The sequence below is a fragment of the Delphinus delphis genome, chromosome 7 (assembly GCF_949987515.2).
Source record: "Delphinus delphis chromosome 7, mDelDel1.2, whole genome shotgun sequence".
In the NCBI taxonomy this organism is placed as follows: Eukaryota; Metazoa; Chordata; class Mammalia; order Artiodactyla; family Delphinidae; genus Delphinus; species Delphinus delphis.
This window is the reverse complement of record NC_082689.1, coordinates 92084312-92110216: the sequence shown is the minus strand read 5'-3', so window position 1 is coordinate 92110216 and position 25905 is coordinate 92084312. Positions and strand designations below refer to the sequence as shown.

The 25905-nt window shown below is 36.2% G+C and overlaps 1 protein-coding gene across 1 annotated transcript in view; it reads left to right on the top strand.

Moving 5' to 3' along the window:
• Positions 1-25905, top strand: part of THSD7B (thrombospondin type 1 domain containing 7B) — a 752940-nt gene that overhangs the window by 165593 nt on the left and 561442 nt on the right. Inside the window, exon 2 of the mRNA XM_060015718.1 lies at positions 12311-13121. Within this exon, the coding sequence (XP_059871701.1) occupies positions 12311-13121 (811 nt within the window). The remainder of the gene's footprint in view (positions 1-12310; positions 13122-25905) is intronic.

Here is a 25905-nt window from a genome sequence, read left to right as displayed (position 1 = left end):
TAGAGCTAATCAATGAATTTGGTAAAGTAACAGGATACAAAACTAATGCACAGAAATCTCTGGCACTCCTGTACACTAATGACGAAAAATCTGAAAGTGAAATCAAGAAAACACTCCCATTTACCACTGCAACAAAAAGAATAAAATATCTAGGAATAAACCTACCTAAAGAGACAAAAGACCTGTATGCATAAAATTATAAGACACTGATGAAAGAAATTAAAGATGATACATATAGATGGAGAGATATACCATGTGCTTGGATTGGAAGAATCAACATTGTGAAAATGACTCTACTACCCAAAGCAATCTACAGTTTCAATGCAATCCCTATCAAACTACTACTGGTATTTTTCACAGAACTAGAACAAAAAATTTCACAATTTGTATGGAAACACAAAAGACCCCAAATAGCCAAAGCAATCTTGAGAAAGAAAAACGGAGCTGGAGGAATCAGGCTCCTGGACTTCTGACTATACTACAAAGCTACAGTAATCAAGACAGTATGGTACTGGCACAAAAACAATAAGAAAGATCAATGGAACAGGATAGAAAGCTCAGAGATAAACCCATGCACATATGGTCACGTTATCTTTGATAAAGGAGGCAGGAATGTACAGTGGAGAAAGGACAGCCTCTTCAATAAGTGGTGCTGGGAAAACTGGACAGGTACATATAAAAGTATGAGATTAGATCACTCCCTAACACCATACACAAAAATCAGCTCAAAATGGATTAAAGACCTAAATGTAAGGCCAGACACCATCAAACTCTTAGAGGAAAACATAGGCAGAACACTCTATGACATAAATCACAGCAAGATTCTTTTTTGACCCACCTCCCAGAGAAATGGAAATAAGAACAAAAACAAATGGGACCTAATGAAACTTCAAAGCTTTTGCACAGCAAAGGAAACCATAAACAAGATGAAAAGACAACCCTCAGAATGGGAGAAAATATTTGCAAATGAAGCAACTGACAAAGGATTAATCTTCAAAATTTATAAGCAGCTCATGCAGCTCAATAACAAAAAAACAACCCAATCCAAAAATGGGCAGAAGACCTAAATAGACATTTCTCCAAAGTAGATATACAGACTGCCAACAAACACATGAAAGAATGCTCAACTTCATTAATCATTAGAGAAATGCAAATCAAAACTACAATGAGATATCATCTCACACCAGTCAGAATGGCCATGATCAAAAAATCTACAAACAATAAATGCTGGAGAGGGTGTGGAGAAAAGGGAACCCTCTTACACTGTTGGTGGGAATGTAAATTGATACAGCCACTGTGGAGAACAGTATGGAGGTTCCTTAGAAAACTACAAATAGAACTACCATATGACCCAGCAATCCCACTACTGGGCATATACCCTGAGAAAACCAAAATTCAAAAAGAGTCATGTACCAAAATGTTCATTGCAGCTCTATTTACAATAGCCCGGAGATGGAAACAACCAAAGTGCCTATCTTCGGATGAATGGATAAAGAAGATGTGGCACATATATACAATGGAATATTACTCAGCCATAAAAAGAACCGAAATTGATCTATTTGTAATGAGGTGGATAGACCTAGAGTCTGTCATACAGAGTGAAGTAAGTCAGAAAGAGAAAGACAAATACTGTATGCTAACACATATATATGGAATTTAAGAAAAAAAAAAGTCATGAAGAACCTAGGGCTAAGACAGGAATAAAGATACAGACCTACTGGAGAACGGACTTGAGGATATGGGGAGGGGGAAGGGTGAGCTGTGACAAAGTGAGAGAGAGGCATGGACATATATACAGTAACAAACCTAAGGTAGATAGCTAGTGGGAAGCAGACGCATAGCACAGGGAGATCAGCTCACTTTGAGGGGTGGGATAGGGAGGGTGGGAGGGATGGAGACACAAGAGGGAAGAGAGTTGTGAACATATGTATATGTATAACTGATTCACTTTGTTATAAAGCAGAAACTAACACACCATGGTAAGGCAATTATACTCCAATAAAAACAAAACAAAACAAAACAGTTGAATAAATGATTTTCTTCAGTTTCTCCAGGGAATCGAGAGGGCTTAGCTGGAGCGTTGGTTGTAAGTAAAGTCAAAGTTGAGTGGAGCCATATTTATAGGATGAGAACAGCCCATCAATATCCCTTGACAGGTATCAGTACTCCAGGTGTTCCGGGGCCATCAGGGAGCCAGGCCATTGAGCTGGGACTGAGGCAGGGCTGAGGGGCTTTAGGCAGGAGAGGAAGGGCAGGACCCCGAGCACCTCACACCAGCTGCACTCAGGACGGATCCCCTCCTAAATATATTTTACCCAATGGGCATTTCAAGGCTTCATTTGCTCAAGAGATATGGCTTCTAAATTGCAATTATTGTGGGAAAGATTTGGAGTCAATATAAGTGCCAGAAACTGCTCTGGTCAGGGCACCCGAGCAGTTTACCTTGAGAAAGCTCTTTGACCCCAGGCTTTCATGATTTCATCTAGCAAAGCACAACAACATCACTAATATGCATATGGTTTGGGGAAGATAGTAGGTATTTCAAAAATGACAGCTGTTACTATTATTGCTATATTTATTCTAGGGACACACCATTCTTATTGGTGCCTGAAGCTTTCTTTGTGTGCTGAACCCCTGAGCCTTGCTGGATGTACCTGAGCAGTAGCTTTGTCCATGTTCTCAAGCATTCAGAGGCAGGAAGGATCCCATTTCACATAATCAATTGTGAAGGGCCCCTGGGAACAGCTGTCTGCTCCTAGGTGCTAATCTAGGAGACTAAATTCCCTCAGCATTTACGGGCAGTTCCTTGCTTGTGCAATGTGTGTTTTTATGTAATTTCCAGTTGTTTGTTCTCTTTTTCCTCCCTCCTCTCCCCTACACCTTGGATTACAACGACTGACGGAGCCCTTTTTCTTCCCTTACATTTGTAGAGTGTTACAATGGAAGCCAGTGTGATATACTGGAAAGATCACTGGATTGGGCCTCTGGAAGGCAGCTGTCATTCCATTTCTGCTCCAAATGACTGTGTGACCTTGAGCAAGTCCTTGAATTTGTCGGGAGTTCATTTTCCTCCTCCAAAACCTGTGGGCTATAAGATTTCCTTCCCATTCCCACAATCTGTCTGGTTAGCAGGCTGTAGATCTGAGTAATCTGAAAAGACCCACTTTGTGTCAAGATGCAATGAAGTATATGAGGTTTGAGATGCCCTTTTAGGATTCAGAATTTTTAGAAACCAGAAATATTGATAAATAGTGTTTTTTTGGATAAATAGTTTTTAAAAGGTGGTTTTCTGTCTCTGTGGTGTTTGCATTAGCTGATTAGCCATTCAGAGATATTTCTAATCTGCTCTGCTGTCAGGCTGCTTTTAATGGATGTTCTAGCCACTGGCAACTAATAATTTATAATCATAAATGATAAGTGACAGAGGTATCTGTCCACAGTGATGAAATAGACTTAGAACATGCTGTTAGGTGTCAAACAAAACACAATCATGCAAAAAGAGCTTGGGATGTTAGCAGCAGTATGTATGCTTACTGGAAGTATAAATATTCAGTCCAGATACTCTGTGGTGGTCTTGAACTTGGAATCATGAACTGTCTTCAAAAGTGTATCTATATACTTATGAAAATAATGTTTGGTAGCTCTTAACTGTTGCTGTTAAATTTTTCTGAAGATAATTGTTAGAACTCTTTAGCACATTTATTTTTCAGGCCACAAATATGTATCTTGAAAATAGTTTTAGTATTAATAAGGGATTTTTTTTGATTACTGTAAAAAGGGCAGTGGAATTTTTTAAATGATATTCTTTTTGATGATATAGTAAATGGGGTAGTTTCCTTGATTTCTCTTTCTGATCTTTCATTGTTAGTGTATAGGAATGCAAGAGATTTCTGTTTATTAATTTTGTATTCTGCAACTTTACCAAATTCATTGATTAGCTCTAGTAGTTTTCTGGTGGCATCTTTAGGATTCTCTATGTATAGTATGTCATCTGCAAACAGTGACAGTTTTACTTCTCCTTTTCCAGTTTGTATTCCTTTTATTTCTTTTCCTTCTCTGATTGCCATGGCTAGGACTTTCACAATTATGTTGAATAATAGTGGTGAGAGTGGACATCCTTGTCTTGTTCCTGATCTTAGAGGAAATGCTTTCAGTTTTTCACCATTGAGAATGATGTTTGCTGTTGGTTTGTTGCATACGGCCTTTATTATGTTGAGGTAGGTTCCCTCTATGCCCACTTTCTGGAGAGTTTTCATCATAAATGGGTGTTGAATTTTGTCAAAAGCTTTTTCTGCATCTACTGAGATGATCATATGGTTTTTATTCTTCAATTTGTTAATATGGTATATCACATTGGTTGATTTGTGGATGTTGAAAAATCCTTGCATTCCTGGGATAAATCCCACTTGATCATGGTGTATGATCCTTTTAAGGTGTTGTTGGATTCGGTTTGCTAGTTTTTTTGTTGGGGATTTTTGTGTCGATGTTCATCAGTGACATTGGCCTGTAATTTTCTTTTTTTGTGATATCTTTGTCTGGTTTTGGTATCAGGGTGATGGTGGCCTCATAGAATGAGCTTGGGAGTGTTCCTTCCTCTGCAATTTTTTGGAAGAGTTTCAGATGGGTAGGTGTTATTTGATAGAATTCGCCTGTGAAGCCATCTGGTCCTGGACTTTTGTTTGTTGGAAGATTTTTAATCACAGTTTTAATTTCAGTGCTTGTGATTGGTATGTTCATATTTTCCATTTCTTCCTGGTTCAGCCTTGGAAGGTTGTACCTTTCTAAGAATTTGTCCATTTCTTCTAGGCTGTCCATTTTATTGGCATATAGTTGCCTGTAGTAGTCTCTTATGATCCTTTGTATTTCTGTGGTGTACATTGTAATGTCTTTTTCAATTCTAATTTTATTGATTTGAGTCCTCTGCCTCTTTTTCTTGATGAGTCTGGCTACAGGATTATCAATTTTGTCTTCTCTAAGAGAACCAGCTTTTAGTTTCATTGATCTTTGCTATTTTTTTCTTTGTCTCTGTTTCATTTATTTCTGCTCTTATCTTTATGATTTCTTTCCTTCTACTAGCTTTGGGTTTTGTTTGTTCTTTGTTCTCTAGTTGCTTTAGGTATAAGGTTGGTTGCTTGAGATTTTTCTTGTTTCTTGAGGTAAGATTGTATTGCTTAAACTTCCCTCTTAGAACTGCTTTTACTGCATCCCACAGTTTCAGATCATCATGTTTTCATTGTCATTTGTCTCTAGGTATTTTTTGATTTCCTCTTTGATTTCTTCAGTGATCCGTTGTTTATTTAGTAACATATTGTTAAACCTCCACGTGCTTGTTGTTTTTACAACAGAGGAATTAAAGAAGATGTGGTACATATATACCATGGAATATTACTCAGCCATAAAAAAGAATGAAATAATGCCATTTGCAGCAACATGGATGGACCTAGAGATTGTTATACTAAATGAAGTATCTCAGACAGAGAAAGACAAATATCATATGATATTGCTTATATGTGGAATCTAGAAAAAGGGTACAAATGAATTTATCTGCAAAATAGATACAGACTTAAAACTTACCAGGGGGTAAGGGGGGAAGAGGGATAAATTGGAAGATTGAGATTGATATATACACACTATTACAGATAAAATACATAACTAATAAGGACCTACCGTATAGCACAGGTAACTCTACTCAATACTCTGTAATAGCCTATATGGGAAAAGAATCTAAAAAAGAGTGGATATATGTATTTGTATAACTGATTCACTTTGCTGAATGCCTGAAACTAACACAACATTATAAATCAACCATACTCCAATAAAATATTTTAAAAAATAAAATAAAAAAGAAATAAATGAAATGCATTAGGGTTTAAATTCCTTCCCATTCAATATTTTTTTCAGTTTCTCCATTTCTTATGTTGTGTGTCTGTTTCTGTCAGAGGCATAACTCACAAATGGATATATCTAATAAGCAGGTTTGCTCTGAGAGGTTAGAAAGTGTTGGGTGGCTTTATACATCCCCTGCTAGTGGACGTTATTAATTATCATGATAGGTTTTGAAATGTAGACTCAGGAACTCTCATCTCTTCTGACTTTCACCCGTGTACCTGCCGCCAGTAGTCCCTCTCAACTTCTGGTTTGCTGCTTTCTATCTAATGAGCTCTGGGAAACCAAACTAAGTTTGTTAATAATGTGAACAAACTCAGTGTAGCTAGGCCTGAGGGAGTGGCCAGATGTCCTCTTCATGAGCATGTTGCCATTATAGTTAGTGCACAGTTCTCATGACACGTCTCATTCATTTTTATATTCCCAGCGTCTAACACACTACTTATCAACTAGCAGGTAAAGAAGAATGGTTGTTTCACTGAATGAATGCTCGCTGGCTGCTTTTGTTTTCATCCCTTGGGTTCTTTGATGTATTTTAGAAAGTGTGATCTCCTAGATAATTGTCCACTATGGAATGGAGATATTACTTTAATTCCTCCATGATCAGTGTGAAAGCTTTTTGAGATGTGAAAATTATGACAGAAATTTCAAGCCATTTCTTGGAGGTGAGTCATCTTACAAGTAGATCAGCGCTGTTTTATGTCACATTTTATAATGCTGAGGCTTCTGAGTGCTTTAGCATAGTAATTATCCACCAGTAATTTGTTTAGGGCTCTAATGCTCGGGTTTGTCATTCATGTCATTCCTCAGTACTCCTGCCCAAGTTAAATATAAAGCAATGTCAGGGTAATAAAAGCTGTGGTTGAAAAAAAATTAAAAATAAAGCAAGCATCTCTTCCTATTGAATGAATGGTATTAAATCAGGGTTGCTGCCTCAAACAGTGGCGAGTACTGTGTGAAAGCTCCTGGGAATATGTTTATTCCCCGTTCTCTGGAATACTCTTTTTTTCTTTGTGGCAGGCTTCTTACTGATTACTACACCTAAAATTCAGGCATCCAGCGGGCTGCCTTACCTGTGATGATTTAGTTTGGGTGATACATTCATCTAAACTACTCCACTTAAGGATAACTTAATTAAGAGAATACAATTTGCCAGCACTTTTCTGCTTCTAGAGGAATATTACATTAGAGCATTCACAGATTTGCACTTTCTGCAAAAACACAGGCAAAAAAAGAGGAATCACACGGTTTTAAAGGTGAATGTAACCTGAGAATTCACTGATGCTACCCTTTCGTGTCCAAAATATTTACTAAACCAAAATGTTAACGTGTTAATTAAAACTGGTGTGACTTAAAATACTTCACAGTTTATTCCAGAGTAGCTGTGCTTATCTCTTAGAAAGGATAGTGAGTTGCAGGTGGATGGTGTTTTTACATAATCTTTGTGCACATAAACAAGTATAAAATTACTATTCCTATTATACCATTGAAATGTTTTCAAGTGTTAATTTAAAGTCCCATTACGTATATAATTAAACTTTTAATCCTTTAATTGTTCTAAATTTTGTTTCTCTTTTTTTTGTTTTAAATTTTTATTTTATATTGGAGTATAGTTAATTTACAATGTTGTGTTAGTTTCAGGTGTACAGCAAAGGGATTCAGTTATACATATATATATATCTATTCTTTTTCAGATTCTTTTCCCATATAGGTTATTACAGAGTATTGAGTAGAGTTCCCTGTGCTATACAGTAGTCCTTGTTGTTTATGTATTTTACATATAGTTGCATATGTTAATCCCAACCTCCTAATTTGTTCCTCCCCCTACCCCCCTTACCCCTTTGGTAACCATAAGTTTATTTTCTAAGTCGGTGAGTCTGTTTGTTTTGTAAGTAAGTTCATTTGTATCATCTTTTAGATTCCACATATAATTGATATCATATGATATTTGTCTTTCTCTGTCTGACTTACTTCACTTAGTATGATAATTTCTAGGTCCATCTGTGTTGCTGCAAATGGCATTATTTCATTCTTTCTTATGGCTGAGTAGTATTCCATTGCATATATGTACCACATCTTCTTTATCCATTCATCTTTTGATGGACATTTAGGCTGTTTCCATGTCTTGGCAATTGTAAACAGTGCTGCAATGAACATTGGGGTGCATGTATCTTTTCGAACTATGGATTTCTCCATATATATGCCCAGCAATGGGATTGCTGGATCATATATCATAGCTCTGTTTTTAGTTTTTTAAGGAAACTTCAAACTCAAGGTGGATTAAAGACCTAAATGTAAGACTGGATACTATAAAACTCTTAGAGGAAAACATAAGCAGAACACTTTTTAACATAAATCACAGCAGTATCTTTTAGGGTCCATCTCCTAGAGTAATGAAAATTTTGTTTTATTTGTATTACTTGAGGCTTATTTCCAATTAAGAAGTATAAAATGAGTGCTGTTTACACATAGATTTCTTATTTGTTTCTTTAGGTTATTTATCTCAGATTTATATTCCGAATATAACCATATGTTTTATATATATGTCAAACTTAAAAGTGATATTCTTTTTCTCCATGCAACTGCTCAAAATTTTAATTGGCTCTTCTATTTCTGAACTTGGACAAGGGATTTAAGATTTTTCAAACTGCAGGTCACATTTCATTACTTCAATATGCATATTTTTTGAAATGGCAAAATCTCTCAGGGCTGTGTGATTTTCACTGTTGTGTGTGTGTGTGCGTGTGTGTGTGTGTGTGTGTGTGTGTGTGTGTGTGTTTAAAGTTCATTTCCAAACACAACTGAATAAATCCTGGAACACATTTTCTCTCCATGCCTGAGAAATGCAAATTGTTCTAGGTCAGTTGCTGAGAGGTCTTGTCTGTATCTTGAATGTCTTGTTTGCAATTTGTTTTTCATTCATTCCAAGCATACCCAATTCACTTTACATTTGCCTGTTATTCACATGTTTTTCAGTGGTCTGCAGAGTTCGATTTAACATGTGGGAAAACTATTCTCCCTTGACTGTGCCTTCCTAAATGCACTGACTAATGTTTATAAACACACTTGTGTCTTATATGCAAGAGCTGCTGCCCTAAATTTCTAGGGTCAGGAGGGGGAAATCATGGCGCACACACCACCTTGATGACTTGTTCTACTCATATCCAAAGGAATATTAACAAACAAATAGGAGAGATCATAGCTAAGCGAACAAACGGATCTGCCTTGTGATCGTAGGATCACACATACCAATGCACACCCTAGAAAAGATACTTTTCAAATGCAGGCCAAGAGCCCGTGCTTGGGGTCCCACAGATCTGGAGTCCCATTCTAGCCTAGCATGCACTAGCTGTGTAACCTTGGATGTGCATTGTAACTTCTGAGTTTCATTTTCCACAACTGATAAAATGAGCAAACTAGCCCCACCTCATGGGATTGTTATAAGGAAGAAAGGAAGGAAGGAAGGAAGGGAGGCACCTGTGAAATCACCATTGGTGTACTATAAACCAGCTGTCTCTCTGTTTTAAAAGAAAAAAAGCCTTGATGTGACTTGATTTGTAATGTGGTATAAATACTCCCACCATGGCTGATTCTAAATCATGAATGATTTAACAACAACCTGGTAACGTTCCTGAATATTTAACAGTCCCCTGGTAGCAGCCAAGCCCAGCACACCACTGCTAGCCTTTAACAAATGGTAGTAATTATTTCTTAATAGTTATATTTTGTCTTCCATTGATCTAGAAAAAAATTTGGCTGTTTGGTGAAATTCTGTATAGATGGAAATGTGAAGGCTGAGGGAAGAATAGTAATTTATACAGTTTAAAATATTAATGATTTCAAATAAAAAAGAGCTACCTTAACAATTTTGAAAGTAGGCAAAAACTTAGAAGAAGAAAACAGAATATTAATAATAAGAAAATGTGCTAATCAGATGTTTTAAAAGTAAGAATAAGGATCACTTTGTAAGATATTCTAGATTGATTAATGTTAGCTTTTCAAGATTAGTTAGAAGGGGCTCCACGTTCTTGGTCTTATATTCTTTAATTTACGTGAACAAATCCTAAGTAGAGAGTTGCGTGTATTTGGTACCTAAACAGAGAGAAACTGACAGCCTATATTTTAAAACCCAGTGCTTTACAAAAAAACTTTGTTTTCATTTTAACCAATAACTGTTTTATATCATTCAAGACTGATTTTATTTTATTTTTTTAATTGAAGTATAGTTGATTTACAGTGTGTTAGTTTCAGGTATACAACCAAGTGGTTCAGTTTTATATATATAATATATATATATATAAACTGAATATATATTCTTTATATACATATTCCTTTTAGATTCTTTTCCCTTATAGATGATTATAAAATATTGACCACAGTGCCCCGTGCTGTACAGTCAGTCCTTATTGGTCCTTATTGGTTATCTATTTTATATATAGTAGTGTGTATATATTATTCCCAAATTCCTAGATAAGTCAAGACTTTAGATTTTAGATTTTTAAAGTTTGCTGCAACCATGTATTTTTTGAAATAGTCCTTTACTGAGTAACCTGGTTTTGTTTTTGGTAATAATGAACATTTTCATGTGTGGTCTGAGATTCGGATAAGGAATGGCATACTGGACCTGAAACTGCTCCAGAACATCTAGACATGTGGAGCCTGCAAATAGCTGTCATGTAACAATGAACTTCTCATTTTGCAGAGTACTAAACTGTGGGTGATTGAAGAGGAAATCATCAGAATTAAGGATGGTTGATTGAATCATCCTGTGCTGAAAGCCGCATTTTCCATGTGCACTTACTGTACCCTGAGCAGGCAGTGCTGGGATAACTCACCTAGGGAAGAGTGTGGGCAAACCCAAAGGCATTTTGGTGACTATAGGCTGACTTAATCCAGTAAAACTCCTCTGTCCATTTCATCAAGAGGAGACTCTAGCGTGGGGTCACTGAAAGGAGACAGAAATCATCGGCACTGTACCTAACATGGTATTGCCTAGAACAGCAGATCTGCACACCCAGAACAGGGCTGGGAGGAAGAACCAGGAGGACTGTGTACATTAGAACCCCAAAACTGTTGTCCTGCTAAAGTGAGAGATCCTCATTGCAGCATGTGGCCCCAGGTGCAAATACCTGCTTCTCTGGGGAGGCACGTCTCTTCCTAAAGGCACGTGCCTGTGAACACATTTAGTGCTCCTAGAAATGTACTGGATGTGCATGAAAATACAGTCCAGGAAGTAATTAAGTGGCATTTGGGGTTTGATCAGATTTGGGGAAGGAAAGAAAGACTGCACCTTCTTTCTCTCGCCTGTGTAAATTAAAATGTTTCTCGGGGTGTGAAATGCCTTTATGATGATCACAAACCTAGTAAAGGGTTAAACGTAACATGGTTAAGCTGATGCACTTTTTTCAGGCTCATATTACATTTTTAAGTAAAGCAAAAGGGAGGAAACTTTTTTTTTTTCCATTGACACAAAATGTGCTTACTTGCTGTCCTCCTGGAAAGATAGATGATCAGCCTCCTGGATGAGGCCAGCTGGTATGTCTATAGATTAGATACAAAAAAAAAAAAAAAAAAATCAGTGGGTAGCTCTTTCATCTGTCCATCTTTTGAACCCTCTCTCACAAAACTAATTCATTAATGAAAAGATTTGGCATATTACAAGCTAACATTGGAAGCTTTACCCAACAAGTATATTTCAAGGATTGTCGGGGCAGAATTTCCAGAGACAATTCAGTACTGCTGCTTCTTTTATTAACTTACCTTCTCCCCACACCCCGCCCCTCTGTATCAGATTTTTCTTTTTCACGCAATTCACTCTGCAAGCAAAAACCAGAGCTGAGGAGAGCTGTTTAGAAAATGAAAATATATTTAGGATGCTTTGCAAGCTATTTTTAAAAATGTATTTCTCTTCTGAGCTACTTAAGGTGTGAGCTGAAGGATTGGAAACATGAAAAATCCTAGTTTATTAAAATCCTGGATTTAGGGCTTTTCTTTTAGATGAAACTCTGCCTAACGAGAAAGTATTAATATTGAGTTAGGTATATAGGCTTTGGAACATAATAATTATAACGAGACCAATCATTTATTAAATGTGTATTGTCTACTTCCCATCACATTATGTCACTGATCCTCAGAACATCTTTATAAGTCAGTGCTTTCATTATCTTCTCCCTTATGTAGGAAACTAAGGCTTAGAAAGTTGAAGTAATTCATCCAAGTTGATACTGCTGTAAGAGACGGATTGGGGATTTCAAGAAGGGCCAACTGATGTAGAATCCACATTTTTAGCCACTCAATTATATTTTTCATCATAATTCATAATTTCACACTGGTTGTGTCAGGAGGTGTGCAGATTGACCCGTTTTTGTGTGTATGGTGGTGTGGAATTTTGGAGTAACTGACACCCTTGTCTTTCTGCCTACAGGCCCCTGGGGAAGGTGTACAGGAGACTGTGGGCCAGGAGGATTCCAGAGTCGTGCTCTTTGGTGTTTCCATTTTGAAGGGTGGACGAGTCACCTGTCTAACTGTGATGAGAACAATAGACCTCCGAAGGAAAGAAGCTGCTTCCGAGTCTGTGACTGGCACAGAAACCTCTTCCAGTGGGAGGTTTCTGATTGGCACCACTGTGTGCTTGTTCCTCCCGCCCTGGGGCAAGCCAGACCTCGGGCTACAGAGTGCGTGACAGCCCAGCATGGGCTGCAGCACCGGACGGTGCATTGTGTTCAGAAGCTGAACAGAACCGTGGCTGTGAATGAGATATGTGAACACTTTGCCCCTCAGCCCCCCACGGAACAAGCTTGTCTCATCCCTTGCCCGCGGGATTGTGTGGTCTCTGAGTTCTCACAGTGGTCCAGGTGTAGCAAGGGATGTGGGAAGCAGTTACAGCATAGAACTCGCTCAGCCATTGCCCCCCCTCTCTATGGAGGGTTGCAGTGTCCCAACCTGACTGAGTCAAGAGCCTGTGATGCTCCCATTTCCTGTCCTCTTGGGGCAGAGGAATATATGTTTAGCCTTAAGGTTGGACCGTGGAGTAAATGTCGACTGCCTCTTCTCAAAGAACTTAACCTAAGTGGAAGAACCGTTCTGGATTTTAGCTCTGATTCAAAGGAGCTGGTCACCTTTAGACACCAAAGTTACAAGGCACATCACCATTCCAAGTCCTGCGACATAGAGATAGGTTACCAAACCCGCCAGGTTTGGTGTACAAGAAGTGACGGAAAAAATGCTACATTAAGGTAGGAGGCCTTCAGTGTTTATATCTTTGATTCACTTAAATTTTTTACAGTGTAATTTTATAAGATTTCTTTATGATTTTCTACAACAGGAAAATTGTAATCAGGTTTGCAATTTGAGTTTTTAAAAGTTTCATTTGAGAAGTTTTCAATTTCAAGTATAAGTATTTTAGAGTCTAGGCCAGCAGTGCTCTGAACTCTGGTGTAATTAGTGTAGTAGTGCAACCATATAGGATAAGTCATCTATTTTCACATATCTATTCTATCGATATGTCACTTAAAAAAATAGACCTTGTGCCATAGCTATCCATCAACAAATGAATAGAGGTGTGGTATGCATATATATAATGGAATATAGCTCAGCCATAAAAAAGAATGAAATTCTGCCATTTGTAGCAACGTGGATGGATTCAGAGGGCATTATGCTAAATGAGATAAGTCAGACAAAAATAAATACCATATGGTATCACTTATATGTGGAATGTAAAAAATACAACAAACTAGTGAATAAAACAAAAAAGAAGCAGACACCTACATATGGAAGGCAAACTAGTGGTTACCAGTGGGGGAGAAGGAAGGGGTAGGGGCAATATAGGGGTAGGGGAAAAACGGGGTTATTATGGGATTATATGAAACCATATGTGTAAAATTTTTGAAAATTGTAAAGCACTATAGAATTTAAAGAATCTTTCCTTCCATAAAAAAATTGGTCTTTTGTTACTACAGTAATAAAAGACTAAACCATTATAATGATAAAAATTCAAGTTCACTCTCAAATTTGGGATATAAATTATGTAAATATTTATTGTTCTTCATGTTTACGTTTTTAAAAATTGTTTTTGGTTTGTTTACTTTGTTTCGATGATTAAGCAGGTTCTTTTACATCTGAATTGTAGATATTTTATAGTAGTGATAATACCAATAAGTTAATCCAAGAATGTTTTCTTTGGCATTGATTTGATTAAAAATATTAACTTGCACAGCAATAATTAGAATTATAAACCTATAGAGGGAATGGACTAAAACTTTTAAAAACAATAGTTTAGGGCTTCTCTGGTGGCGCACTGGTTGAGAGTCTGCCTGCCGATGCAGGGGACACGGGTTCGTGCCCCGGTCCGGGAGGATCCCACATGCCGCGGAGCAGCTGGGCCCATGAGCCATGGCCGCTGAGCCTGCACGTCCGGAGCCTGTGCTCCGCAGCAGGAGAGGCCACAACAGTGAGAGGCCCATGTACCGCAAAAAAATCCCCCCAAAAAACAATAGTTTAGGCTTCAAAATTATTTGTAATTGTTTTACTTTACATGGTCTTATCTTGATGTAAATCATAGAAATATGTTAAAAGTAGTATCTGTTTACTTTTCTCCTGAAAGGTCTTAAATGAAATCACTGATATATTACCAAATTTCTTCCAAATTAAGATGCCTTTCAGTAGTACTGGAATTACCAAACAATGAAATACTCATTGCTAGAATTGATCATTAGCATCAGTTACTGTTTTCTTAGGATCCACAGCTGGCTCAAAGACTACCTCTGCTATTTCAGAGCAAAGTAATGTGATGATTGTTTTTTTTTCTTTTTCCCATTCGACTCACAAATGAGCATATTTTATCTTTGATGCTTCTTTCTGATTTATGTGATGTAACTTGGCAAGTCCATTGAAGAGTGATTTTCTGCCTTTCATTGACTGCCTCTGTGAAGCCAAAAAGACTAAGCAGATGATTTGGTTGGGTGATTATTGTTTGAATACATATGTGTGATTCTGTACAAACATTGTTTCTTAATATCCTATATTGGATATTACACAGAATGTTTTCAGTCTATAGTTGTTTTTTTTTTTTTTACCATGTTCTATTTTTTATCAACAAATTAATAGACTTTACTTTTTAGAGTGATTTTAGGTTTACAGAAAAATTGAACAGCAGATCTAGAGCTCCCGTGTATCTCCTCATCACTCCCTCTCCACACATACACAGTTTCATACACATATCTTGCATTAGTACAAGTTGTGTAATACATTTGATACAATGGATGAGCCAATACTGATACATTACTGTAGCCCATAGTTTACATTAGAGTTCATGTTTTGTGTTGTACCTTCAGTGGGTTTGGACAAATGTATAATGGCATGTATCCACCTGTACTATATCATACACAATAGTTTCACTGCCCTAAGAATCTCTTGTACTGCCTCTACTGATCCCAACTTTCCTCTCCCCAGACCCCTGGAAACCAATGATCATTTTACTGTCACTTCCAAGTTTTGGCAGTTATAAATAAAGATGCTGTAAACATTCAGGTGCAGATTTTATGTGAATGTAATTTTCAACTGATTTGCCTAAATACCAGTGGGCACTGTTCCTGGATATTATGATAAATTTGTGTTCAGTTTTGTAGGAAATTCCAAAGTCTCTTCAAAGTCGCTTTATCATGGGAATTCCTTTTGCTTCACCCCCTGGCCAACATTTGGTGTTATCAGTGTTTTGGATTTTAGCTATTTTAATAGGTGTGTAGTAGTACCTTGTTTTAATTTGCAGTTCCTTAATAACATATGTTGTTTAGCATCTTTTCATATGCTTATTTTCCATCTTTCTCTTCCTTGGTGGGGTGTCTGTTCAGATCTTTTGTCTATTTTTTTTTATTATTGAATTTAGAGTTCTTTATATATTTTGGATACCAGTCCTTAATCAGATATGTATTTCAAAAATATTTTCTTCTAGTCTTTAACCTGTCTTTTCATTCTCTTAACAGTGTCTTTCACAGAGAAGTACTTTTTTAACTACTAGAGCTAATCAATGAATTTGGTAAGGTAGCAGGATACAAAATTAATGCACAGAAATCTCTTGCATTCCCATACACTAATGATGAAAAATCTGAAAGTGGAATTAAGAAAACACTCCCATTTACCATTGCAACAAAAAGAATAAAATATCTACGAATAAACCTACCGAAGGAGACAAAAGACCTATATGCAGAAAATTATAAGACACTGAAGAAAGAAATTAAAGATGATACAAATAGATGGAGAGATATACCATGTTCTTGGATTGGAAGAATCAACATTGTGAAAATGACTCTACTACCCAAAGCAATCTACAGATTCAATGCAATCCCTATCAAACTACCACTGGTATTTTTCACAGAACTAGAACAAAAAAATTCACAGTTTGTATGGAAACACAAAAGACCCCGAATAGCCAAAGCAATCTTGAGAACGAAAAACGGAGCTGGAGGAATCAGGCTTCCTGACTTCAGACTATACTACAAAGCTACAGTAATCAAGACAGTATGGTACTGGCACAAAAACAGAAATATAGATCAATGGAACAGGATACAAAGCCCAGAGATAAACGCACGCACCTGTGGTCACCTTATCTTTGATAAAGGAGGCAACAATATACAGTGGGGAAAAGACAGCCTTTTCAATAAGTGGTGCTGGGAAAACTGGACAGCTACATGTAAAAGAATGAAATTAGAACACTCCCGAACACCATACACAAAAATAAACTCAAAATGGATTAAACACCTAAATGTAAGGTCAGACACCATCAAACTCTTAGAGGAAAACATAGGCAGAAAACTCTATGACATCAATCACAGCAAGATCCTTTTTGACCCACCTCCTGGAGAAATGGAAATAAAAACAAAAGTAAACAAATGGGACCTAATGAAACTTAAAAGCTTTGCACAGCAAAGGAAACCATAAACAAGACCAAAAGACAACCCTCAGAATGGGAGAAAATATTTGCAAATGAAGCAACTGACAAAGGATTAATTTCCAAAATTTATAAGCAGCTCATGCAGCTCAATAACAGAAAAACAAACAACCCAATCCAGAAATGGGCAGAAGACCTAAATAGACATTTCTCCAAAGAAGATATACAGTTTGCCAACAAACACATGAAAGAATGCTCAACATCATTAATCATTAGAGAAATGCAAATCAAAACTACAATGAGATATCATCTCTCACCAGTCAGAATGGCCATCATCAAAAAATCTAGAAACAATAAATGCTGGAGAGGGTGTGGAGAAAAGGGAACCCTCTTTACTGTTGGTGGGAATGTGAATTGGTACAGCCACTATGGAGAATAGTATGGAGGTTCCTTAAAAAACTAAAAATAGAACTACCATACGACCCAGCAATCCCACTACTGGGCATATACCCTGAGAAAACCATAATTCAAAAAGAGTCATGTACCAAAATGTTCATTGCAGCTCTATTTACAATAACCAGGACATGGAAGCAACCTAAGTGTCCATCAACAGATGAACGGATGAAGAAGATGTGGCACATATATACAATGGAATATTACTCAGCCAGAAAAAGAAACGAAACTGAGTTATTTGTAGTGAGGTGGATGGACTGAGAGACTGTCATCCAGAGTTAAGTAACTCAGAAAGAGATAAACAAATACCGTGTGCTAACACATATATATGGAATCTAAAAAAAGAAAAAAAGTGGTCAGAAGAACCTAGGGGCAAGACAGGAATAAAGATGCAGTCCTACTGGAGAATGGACTTGAGGATACGGGGAGGGGGAAGGGTAAGCTGGGACAAAGTGAGAGAGTGTCATGGACATATATACACTACCAAATGTAAAATAGATAGCTAGTGGGAAGCAGCCACATAGCACAGGGAGTTCAGCTCGGTGCTTTGTGACCACCTACAGGGGTGGGATAGGGCGGGTGGGAGGGAGCGAGATGCAGGAGGAAAGAGATATGGGGACATATGTATATGTATACCTGATTTACTTTGTTATAAAGCAGAAACTAACACACCATTGTAAAGCAATTATACTCTAATATAGATGTTAAAAAAAAAGAAGTAGTTTTTTTGTCTTAATGAATTCCAATTTGTCAATATTTCTTCCATGGATCATTCTTTGGTGTTATATCGGAAAAAAGCATTACCAAACCCAAGGTCAAGCAGATTTTCTCCTATGTTATCTTCCAGAAGTTTTAGTTTTGTATTTTACATTTAGGTCTGTGATCCATTTTGAGTTAATTTTTGTGAAAATCTTGTGGTCTGTGTCTGGATTCATTTTTCTACATGTGAATGTCCATTTGTTCTAGCAACATTTGTTAAAAAGACTATCTTTTCTATATCGAATCGCCTTTGCTTCTTTGTTGAACATCAGTTGACTGTATTTGTGTGGATCTACTTCTGGGCCCTGTATCTTTGTTCCATTCTTCTATTTATCTATTCTTTGCCAGTAACACACTGTCTTAAATACTGAAGCTTTATAGTAAGTCTTGAAGTTGAGTAGTGTCAGTCCTCTCAATTTCTTTGTATTTAATATTGTCTTGAGTCTTCTGGAGCTTTTGCCTTTCTATATAAACTTTAGAATCAGTTTGTGGATATTTACAGAATAATTTGCCAGGATTTTGACTGGAAATGCTTATAATGTATAAACAATTTGGGAAGAACTAACATCTCGATGATATTGAGTCTTTCTATTCAGGTACATGGAATATTTCTCCATATATTTAAAACTTCTTTGATTTCTTTCATCAGAGTTTTGTACTTTTTCTCATATTGGTCTTGTATATATTTTGTTAGACTGACAGTTAAGGATTTTACATATTATTGGTGCTAATATAAATGTATTGTGTTTTTATTTTCAAATTAAATTATTCATTATTGTTATAAAAGAAAGCAGTTGAGTTTTGTATATTAACCTTGTATCCTATAACCTTGTTATAATTTCTTATTTGTTCCAGGAGGTTTTTTTTTCTTTTTGGTTATTATTGCTCTTGTTGATCCTTTGGAATTATCTATGTTGACAAGCGTATATTTGCAAAAAAGGCAGTTTTATATCTTCCTTTCCAGTAAGTACACCTTTTATTTCCTTTTCTTGCCTTATTGTATTATCTAGGACTTCCAGTATACTGTCCAGTAGGAGTAGTGAGAAGGAACATTCTTGCCTTACTCCTGATCTTAGCAGGACAGCATCTGGTTTCTCACCATTAAGTATGATGCTAACTGTAGGTTTTTGTAGATATTCTTTATCAAGTTGAAGAAATCCTCCTCTATTCCCAGTTTGCTGAGAATTTTTATCATCATAGGTGTTGGTTTTTGTCAAGTGCTTTTTCTGCATATATAGGTATGATTATATTTTTTTTTTATTTAGTCTGTTAATAGGATAGATTACATTAATTGATTGTCAAATGTTGAACCCTCTTTGCATACCTGGAATAAATTATACTTGGCTATATGATATGTATAGCCAAATATACTGTTGGATATTATTTGCTAATATTTTTTATACATTGTTGGATATTATTTGCTAATAGTTTCTTGAGAATTTTTGCATACATGTTCATGAGAGATATTAGACTTAGTCTTTTTTCATAAAGACTAAGTTTTTGTCTAGGTTTAGTGTTAGGATAATGCTGGTCTCATATAATGAGTTGGGAAATATGTCCTCTGCTTTGATTTTTAGAAATGGATTGTCAAGAATTGATATTATTTTTTCCTTGAATTTTTGGTAGAATGAAACCCATCTGGGCCTGATGTTTTCTGCTTTGGTAGGTTATTACTTATTAATTAAATTTCTTTAATAGATAATAGATCTATTCAGATTATAGATTTCTTCTTGGGTGAGTTTTAGGAGATTGTGTCTTTTAAGGACTTGGTCCATTCATCTAAGTTAACAAATTTGTGGGTATAGGCTTGTTTATAATATTATTTTATTATCCTTGGGGTCCATGGGGATCATTAGTGGTAGTGATGACTTCTCTTTCATTACTGATATTAGTGCTTTGTGTTTTTTCCCTCTCTCTCTCTCTCTCTCTCTCTATATATATATATATATCTATATCTATACCTATATCTATATCTATATATATCTTTTTCTCTCTCCCACTCTCTCTCTCTCTCCTCCCTCTCCCCCATCCCTCCTTTTCCTTAGTAACCTGTCTAAAGGTTTATCGATTTTATTGCTTTTCAAAGAACCAGCTTTTGGTTTCAATTATTTTCTCTATTGATTTTCCGTTTCTAATTTTATTGCTTTCAAGTCTAATTTTCATTATTTTCATTGGGCTTACTTTGGATTTAATTTGATCTTCTTCTAGTATTCCATGGTGGAAGTTTAGGTTACTGATTTTAGATAATTCTTCTTTTCGAATATGTGAATTCAGTGCCATAAACTTCCCTCTAAGCACTGCTTTTACTGAATCCCACAAATTTTAATAAGTTACATTTTCATTCTGATTTAATTCAAAGTGTTTAATTTCTCTTGAGATTTCTTCTTTGCCTATGTATTATTTAGAAATGTTCTACTTAATCCTCTAGTATTTGGGGGTTCCCCAGCCATCTTTCTGTTTTTGATTTGTAGTTTAATTCCATTGTGTCTTGAGAGCATATTTTGTATAATTTCTATTCTTTTAGGTTTGTTAAGGTGTGTTTTACAGCCCAGAAATGTGGTCTGTCTTGGTGAATGTTCTGTATAATCTTGAGAAGAATGTGTATTCTGCTACTGTTGGATGAAGTATTCTATAAATGTCAATGATAATTCAGTTGATTGGTGGTTCTGTTCAGTTCAACTCTGTTCTTACTGACTTTCTGCCACTGTATCTGTCCATTACTGATAGAGGGGTGTTGAAGTCTCCAACTATAGTAGCAGATTCATCTATTCTTTTTTCGCAGTTCTATCAGTTTTTGCCTCACGTATTTTGATGCTGTATTGATAGGTGCATGCATATCAAGGATTGCGATGTCTTCCTGGAAAATTGACCCCTTTATGGTTATGTAATGCCTGTCTTTATTCCTGATAATTTTCCTTGCTCTTACATCTGCTTTGTCTGGAATTAATATAACTATTACAGGGTCCTTTGATTACTGATAATATGATGTATTTTTCTCTATGCCTTTGCATTTAATCTGTCTGCATCTTTATACTTAAAGTAAGTTTCTTATAGATAACAGTTGGATTGTGTTTATTTATCCACCCTGACAGTCTGACAGTCTCAGTCCTTTAATTGCTATATTTATATCATTGACATTTAAAATGATTATTGCTATATTTGGATTAATATCTATCATATTTATTATTTTTTTGTTCACTGCCCTTGTTCTTTGTTCCACTTTTTTATTTCCTCTGTTTTTCCATTTCTCTAATTTTAATTGATCATTTCATATTATGCCATTTATCTCCTCTTTTAGCATAACAGTTATTTATTTATTTTTTTACCATTCTCAATGGTTGCCCTAGAGTCTGCAATGTAAATTTACAACTAATCCAAATGACTTTCAGATAACACTATACCTCGTCACACATAGTGCAAGTACCTTATAAATAGAGTATTCCCCATCCCTTTTTCCCATCCCTTAAGACACTGTTGTCATTAATTTCACTTACCCATAACCTATAACCACCAAATACATTGTTATTATAATTTTGAACAAATTATCAATTATGAATAAGAAAAATAAAATATTTTATTTTACCTTCATGTATTCCTTTTCAAACAGTCCTTCTTTATGTAGATCCAAGTTTCTAAGTGTCAACACAAATAATCAGTAAACAATCTATAATAAGGAACAGAAGAGAGTTTTATTCAAGCCAAGCTGAGGACTATAGCCCGGGAGACACATATTCAAGAAGTACTTGAATGGAGTAAATGGAAAATGGAGGTAAAACCATAACGTTACATAGTTGTTTGTCAAGAATTAGGATGGGAGCTGTCAAGAACTAAGGGTGCTTGATAGGCAAGGGTTATTTGGGGTCCAAAAATGGTTGCATATTTTACAGGGGGAGACCTTGAGACCATAAGGTTGCAGCTGGCAGCTGCTAGCAGATGTTGTTTTGAAAATGGTTGGTGGTGTCCCTGAGTTTGATACACTTCAGAAAATTCAGGTTCTCAGTGATGCAGGAACATGTCTGAAACCATATCCGTAATAGCCACCTGGATCCATTTTGGATGCCTGAACAATAGTTACTCCATTTTTATTTTTAAATGATCTTAAATATGTCATCATGAGCTATATTATTTTCTTTTCTCTGAAGAACTTCTTTTAAAATTTCTTGCAAGGCAGGTCTCTTGGTGACAAATTCCCTCAGTTTTTGTTTCAGAAAGTCTTTTTTTTTTTTTTTTTACATTTTATTGGAGTATAATTGCTTTACCATGGTGTGTTAGTTTCTGCTTTATAACAAAGTGAATCACTTATACATATACATATGTTCCCATATCTCTTCCCTCTTGCGTCTCCCTCCCTCCCACCCTCCCTATCCCACCCCTCTAGGTGATCACAAACCACCGAGCTGATCTCCCTGTGCTATGCAGCTGCTTCCCACTAGCTATCTACCTTACGTTTGGTAGTGTATATATGTCCATGCCACTCTCTTGCTTTGTCCCAGCTTACCCTTTCCCCTCCCCACATCCTCAAGTCCATTCTGTAGTAGGTCTGTGTCTTTATTACTGTCTTACCCCTAGGTTCTTCATGACTTTTTTTCCTTAAATTCCATATATATGTGTTAGCATACGGTATTTGTCTTTCTCTTTCTGACTTCCTTCACTCTGTATGACAGACTCTAGCTCCATCGACCTCATGACAAATAGCTCAATTTCTTTCCTTTTTATGGCTGAGTAATACTCCATTTTATATATGTGCCACATCTTCTTTATCCATTCATCCAATGATGGACACTTAGGTTGTTTCCTTCACCGGACTATTGTAAATAGAGCTGCGATGAACATTTTGGTACATGACTCTTTTTGAATTATGGGTTTTCTCAGGGTATATGCCCAGTAGTGGGATTGCAGGGTCGTATGGTAGTTCTATTGGTAGCTTTTTAAGGAACTTCCATACTGTTTTCCATAGTGGCTGTAAAAATTCACATTCCTACCAGCAGTGCAAGAGTGTTCCCTTTTCTCCACACCCTCTCCAGCATTTATTGTTTGTAGATTTTTTGATGATGGCCATTCTGACTGGTGAGAGATGATATCTCATTGTAATTTTGATTTGCATTTCTCTAATGATTAATGATGTTGAGCATTCTTTCATGTGTTTGTTGGCAGTCTGTATATCTTCTTCGGAGAAATGTCTATATAGATCTTCTGCCCATTATTTGGATTGGGTTGTTTGTTTTTTTGTTATTGAGCTGCATGAGCTGCTTATAAATATTGGAGATTAATCCTTTGTCAGTTGCTTCATTTGAAAATATTTTTTTCCCATTCTGATGGTTGTCTTTTGGTCTTGTTGATGGTTTCCTTTGTTGTGCAAAAGCTTTGAAGTTTCATTTGGTCCCATTTGTTTATTTCGTTTTTATTTCCATTTCTCTAGGAGGTGGGTCAAAAAGGAACTTGCTGTGATTTATGTCATAGAGTGTTTTGCCTATGTTTTCCTCTAAGAGTTTGATTGTTTCTGGCCTTACATTTAGGTGTTTAATCCATCTTGAGCTTATTTTTGTGTATGGTATTAGGGAGTGATCTAATCTCATACTTTTAAATGTACCTGTCCAGTTTCCCCAGCACCACTTATTGAAGAGGCTGTCCTTTCTCCACTGTACATTCCTGCCTCCTTTATCAAAGATAAGGTGACCATATGTGCGTGGGTTTATCTCTGAGCTTTCTATCCTGTTCCATTGATCTATCTTTCTATTTTTGTGCCAGTACCATACAATCTTGATTACTGTAGTTTGTAGTATAGTCTGAAGTCAGGGAACCTGATTCCTCCAGCTCCATTTTTCGTTCTCAAGATTGCTTTGGCTATTCAGGATCTTTTGTGTTTCCATACAAATTGTGAAATTTTTTGTTCTAGTTCTGTGGAAAATGCCAGTGGTAGTTTGATAGGGATTGCATTGAATCTGTAGACTACTTTGGTAGCAGAGTCATTTTCACAATGTTGATTCTTCCAATCCAAGCACATGGTATATCTTTCCATCTATTTGTATCATTTTTAATTTCTTTCTTCAGTGTCTTATAATTTTCTGCATACAGGTCTTTTGTCTCCTTTGGTAGATTTATTCCTAGATATTTTATTCTTTTTGTTGCAGTGGTAAATGGGAGTGTTTTCTTGATTTTACTTTCAGATTTTTCATCATTAGTGTATGGGAATGCCAGAGATTTCTGTGCGTTAATTTTGTATCCTGCTACTTTACCAAATTCATTGATTAGCTCTAGTAGTTTTCTGGTAGCATCTTTAGGATTCTCTATGTATAGTATCATGTCATCTGCAAACAGTGACAGCTTTACTTCTTCTTTTCCGATTTGGATTCCTTTTATTTCCTTTTCCTCTCTGATTGCTGTGGCTAAAACTTCCAAAACTGTGATGAATAACAGTGGTGAGAGTGGGCAACCCTGTCTTGTTCCTGATCTTAGTGGAAATGCTTTCAGTTTTTCACCATTGAGGACGATGTTGGCTGTGGGTTTCTCATATATGCCCTTTATTATGTTGAGGAAAGTTCCCTCTACGCCTACTTTCTTCAGGGTTTTTATCATAAATCGGTTTTGAATTTTGTCAAAAGGTTTCTCTGCATCTTTTGAGATGATCATATGGTTTTTCTTCTTCGATTTGTTAAGATGGTGTATCACATTGATTGATTTACCTATATTGAAGAATCTGTGCATTCCTGGAATAAACCCCACTTGATCATGGTGTATGATCCTTTTAATGTGCTATTGCATTTGGTTTGCTAGTATATTGTTGAGGATTTTTGCATCTATGTTCATCAGTGATATTGGCCTTGGTTTTCTTTCTTTGCTACATCCTTGCCTGGTTTTGGTATCAAGGTGATGGTGGCCTCGTGGAATGAGTTGGGGAGTGTTCCTCCCTCTGCTATGTTTTGGAAGATTTTGAGAAGGATAGGTGTTAGCTCTTCTCTAAATGTTTGATAGAATTCGCCTGTGAAGCCATCTGGTCCTGGGCTTTTGTTTGTTGGAAGATTTTTAATCACAGTTTCAATTTCAGTACTTGTGATTGGTCTGTTCATATTTTCTATTTCTTCCTGATTCAATCTTGGCAGGTTGTGCATTTCTAAGAATCTCTCCATTTCTTCCAGGTTGTCCATTTTATTGGCATAGAGTTGCTTGTAGTAATCTCTCATGATCTTTTGTATTTCTGCAGTGTCAGTTGTTACTTCTCCTTTTTCATTTCTAATTCTATTGATTTGAGTCTTCTCCCTTTTTTTCTTGATGAGTCTGGCTGATGGTTTATCTATTTTGTTTACCTTCTCAAAGAACCAGCTTTTAGTTTTCTTGATCTTTGCTATCGTTTCCTCCATTTCTTTTTCATTTATTTCTGATCTGATTTTTATGATTTCTTTCCTTCTGCTAACTTTGGGTTTTTTTTGTTCATCTTTCTCTAATTGCTTTAGGTGCAAGTTTAGGTTGTTTATTCGAGATGTTTCCTGTTTATTAAGGTAGGATTGTATTGCTATAAACTTCCCACTTAGAACTGCTTTTGCTGCATCCTATAGGTTTTGGGTCATCGTGTCTCCATTGTCATTTGTTTCTAGGTATTTTTTAATTTCCTCTTTGATTTCTTCAGTGATCACTTCATTATTAAGTTGTGTATTGTTTAGCTTCCATGTGTTTGTATTTTTTACAGATCTTTTCCTGTAATTGATATCTAGAGTTATAGCGTCGTGGTTGGAAAAGATACTTGATACAATTTCAATTTTCTTAAATTTAGCAAGGCTTGATTTGTGACCCAAGATATGATCTATTCTGGAGAATGTTCCATGAACACTTGAGAAAAATGTGTATTCTGCTTAATTGGATGGAATGTCCTATAAATATCAATTAAGTCCATCTTGTTTAATGTATCGTTTAAAGTTTGTGTTTCC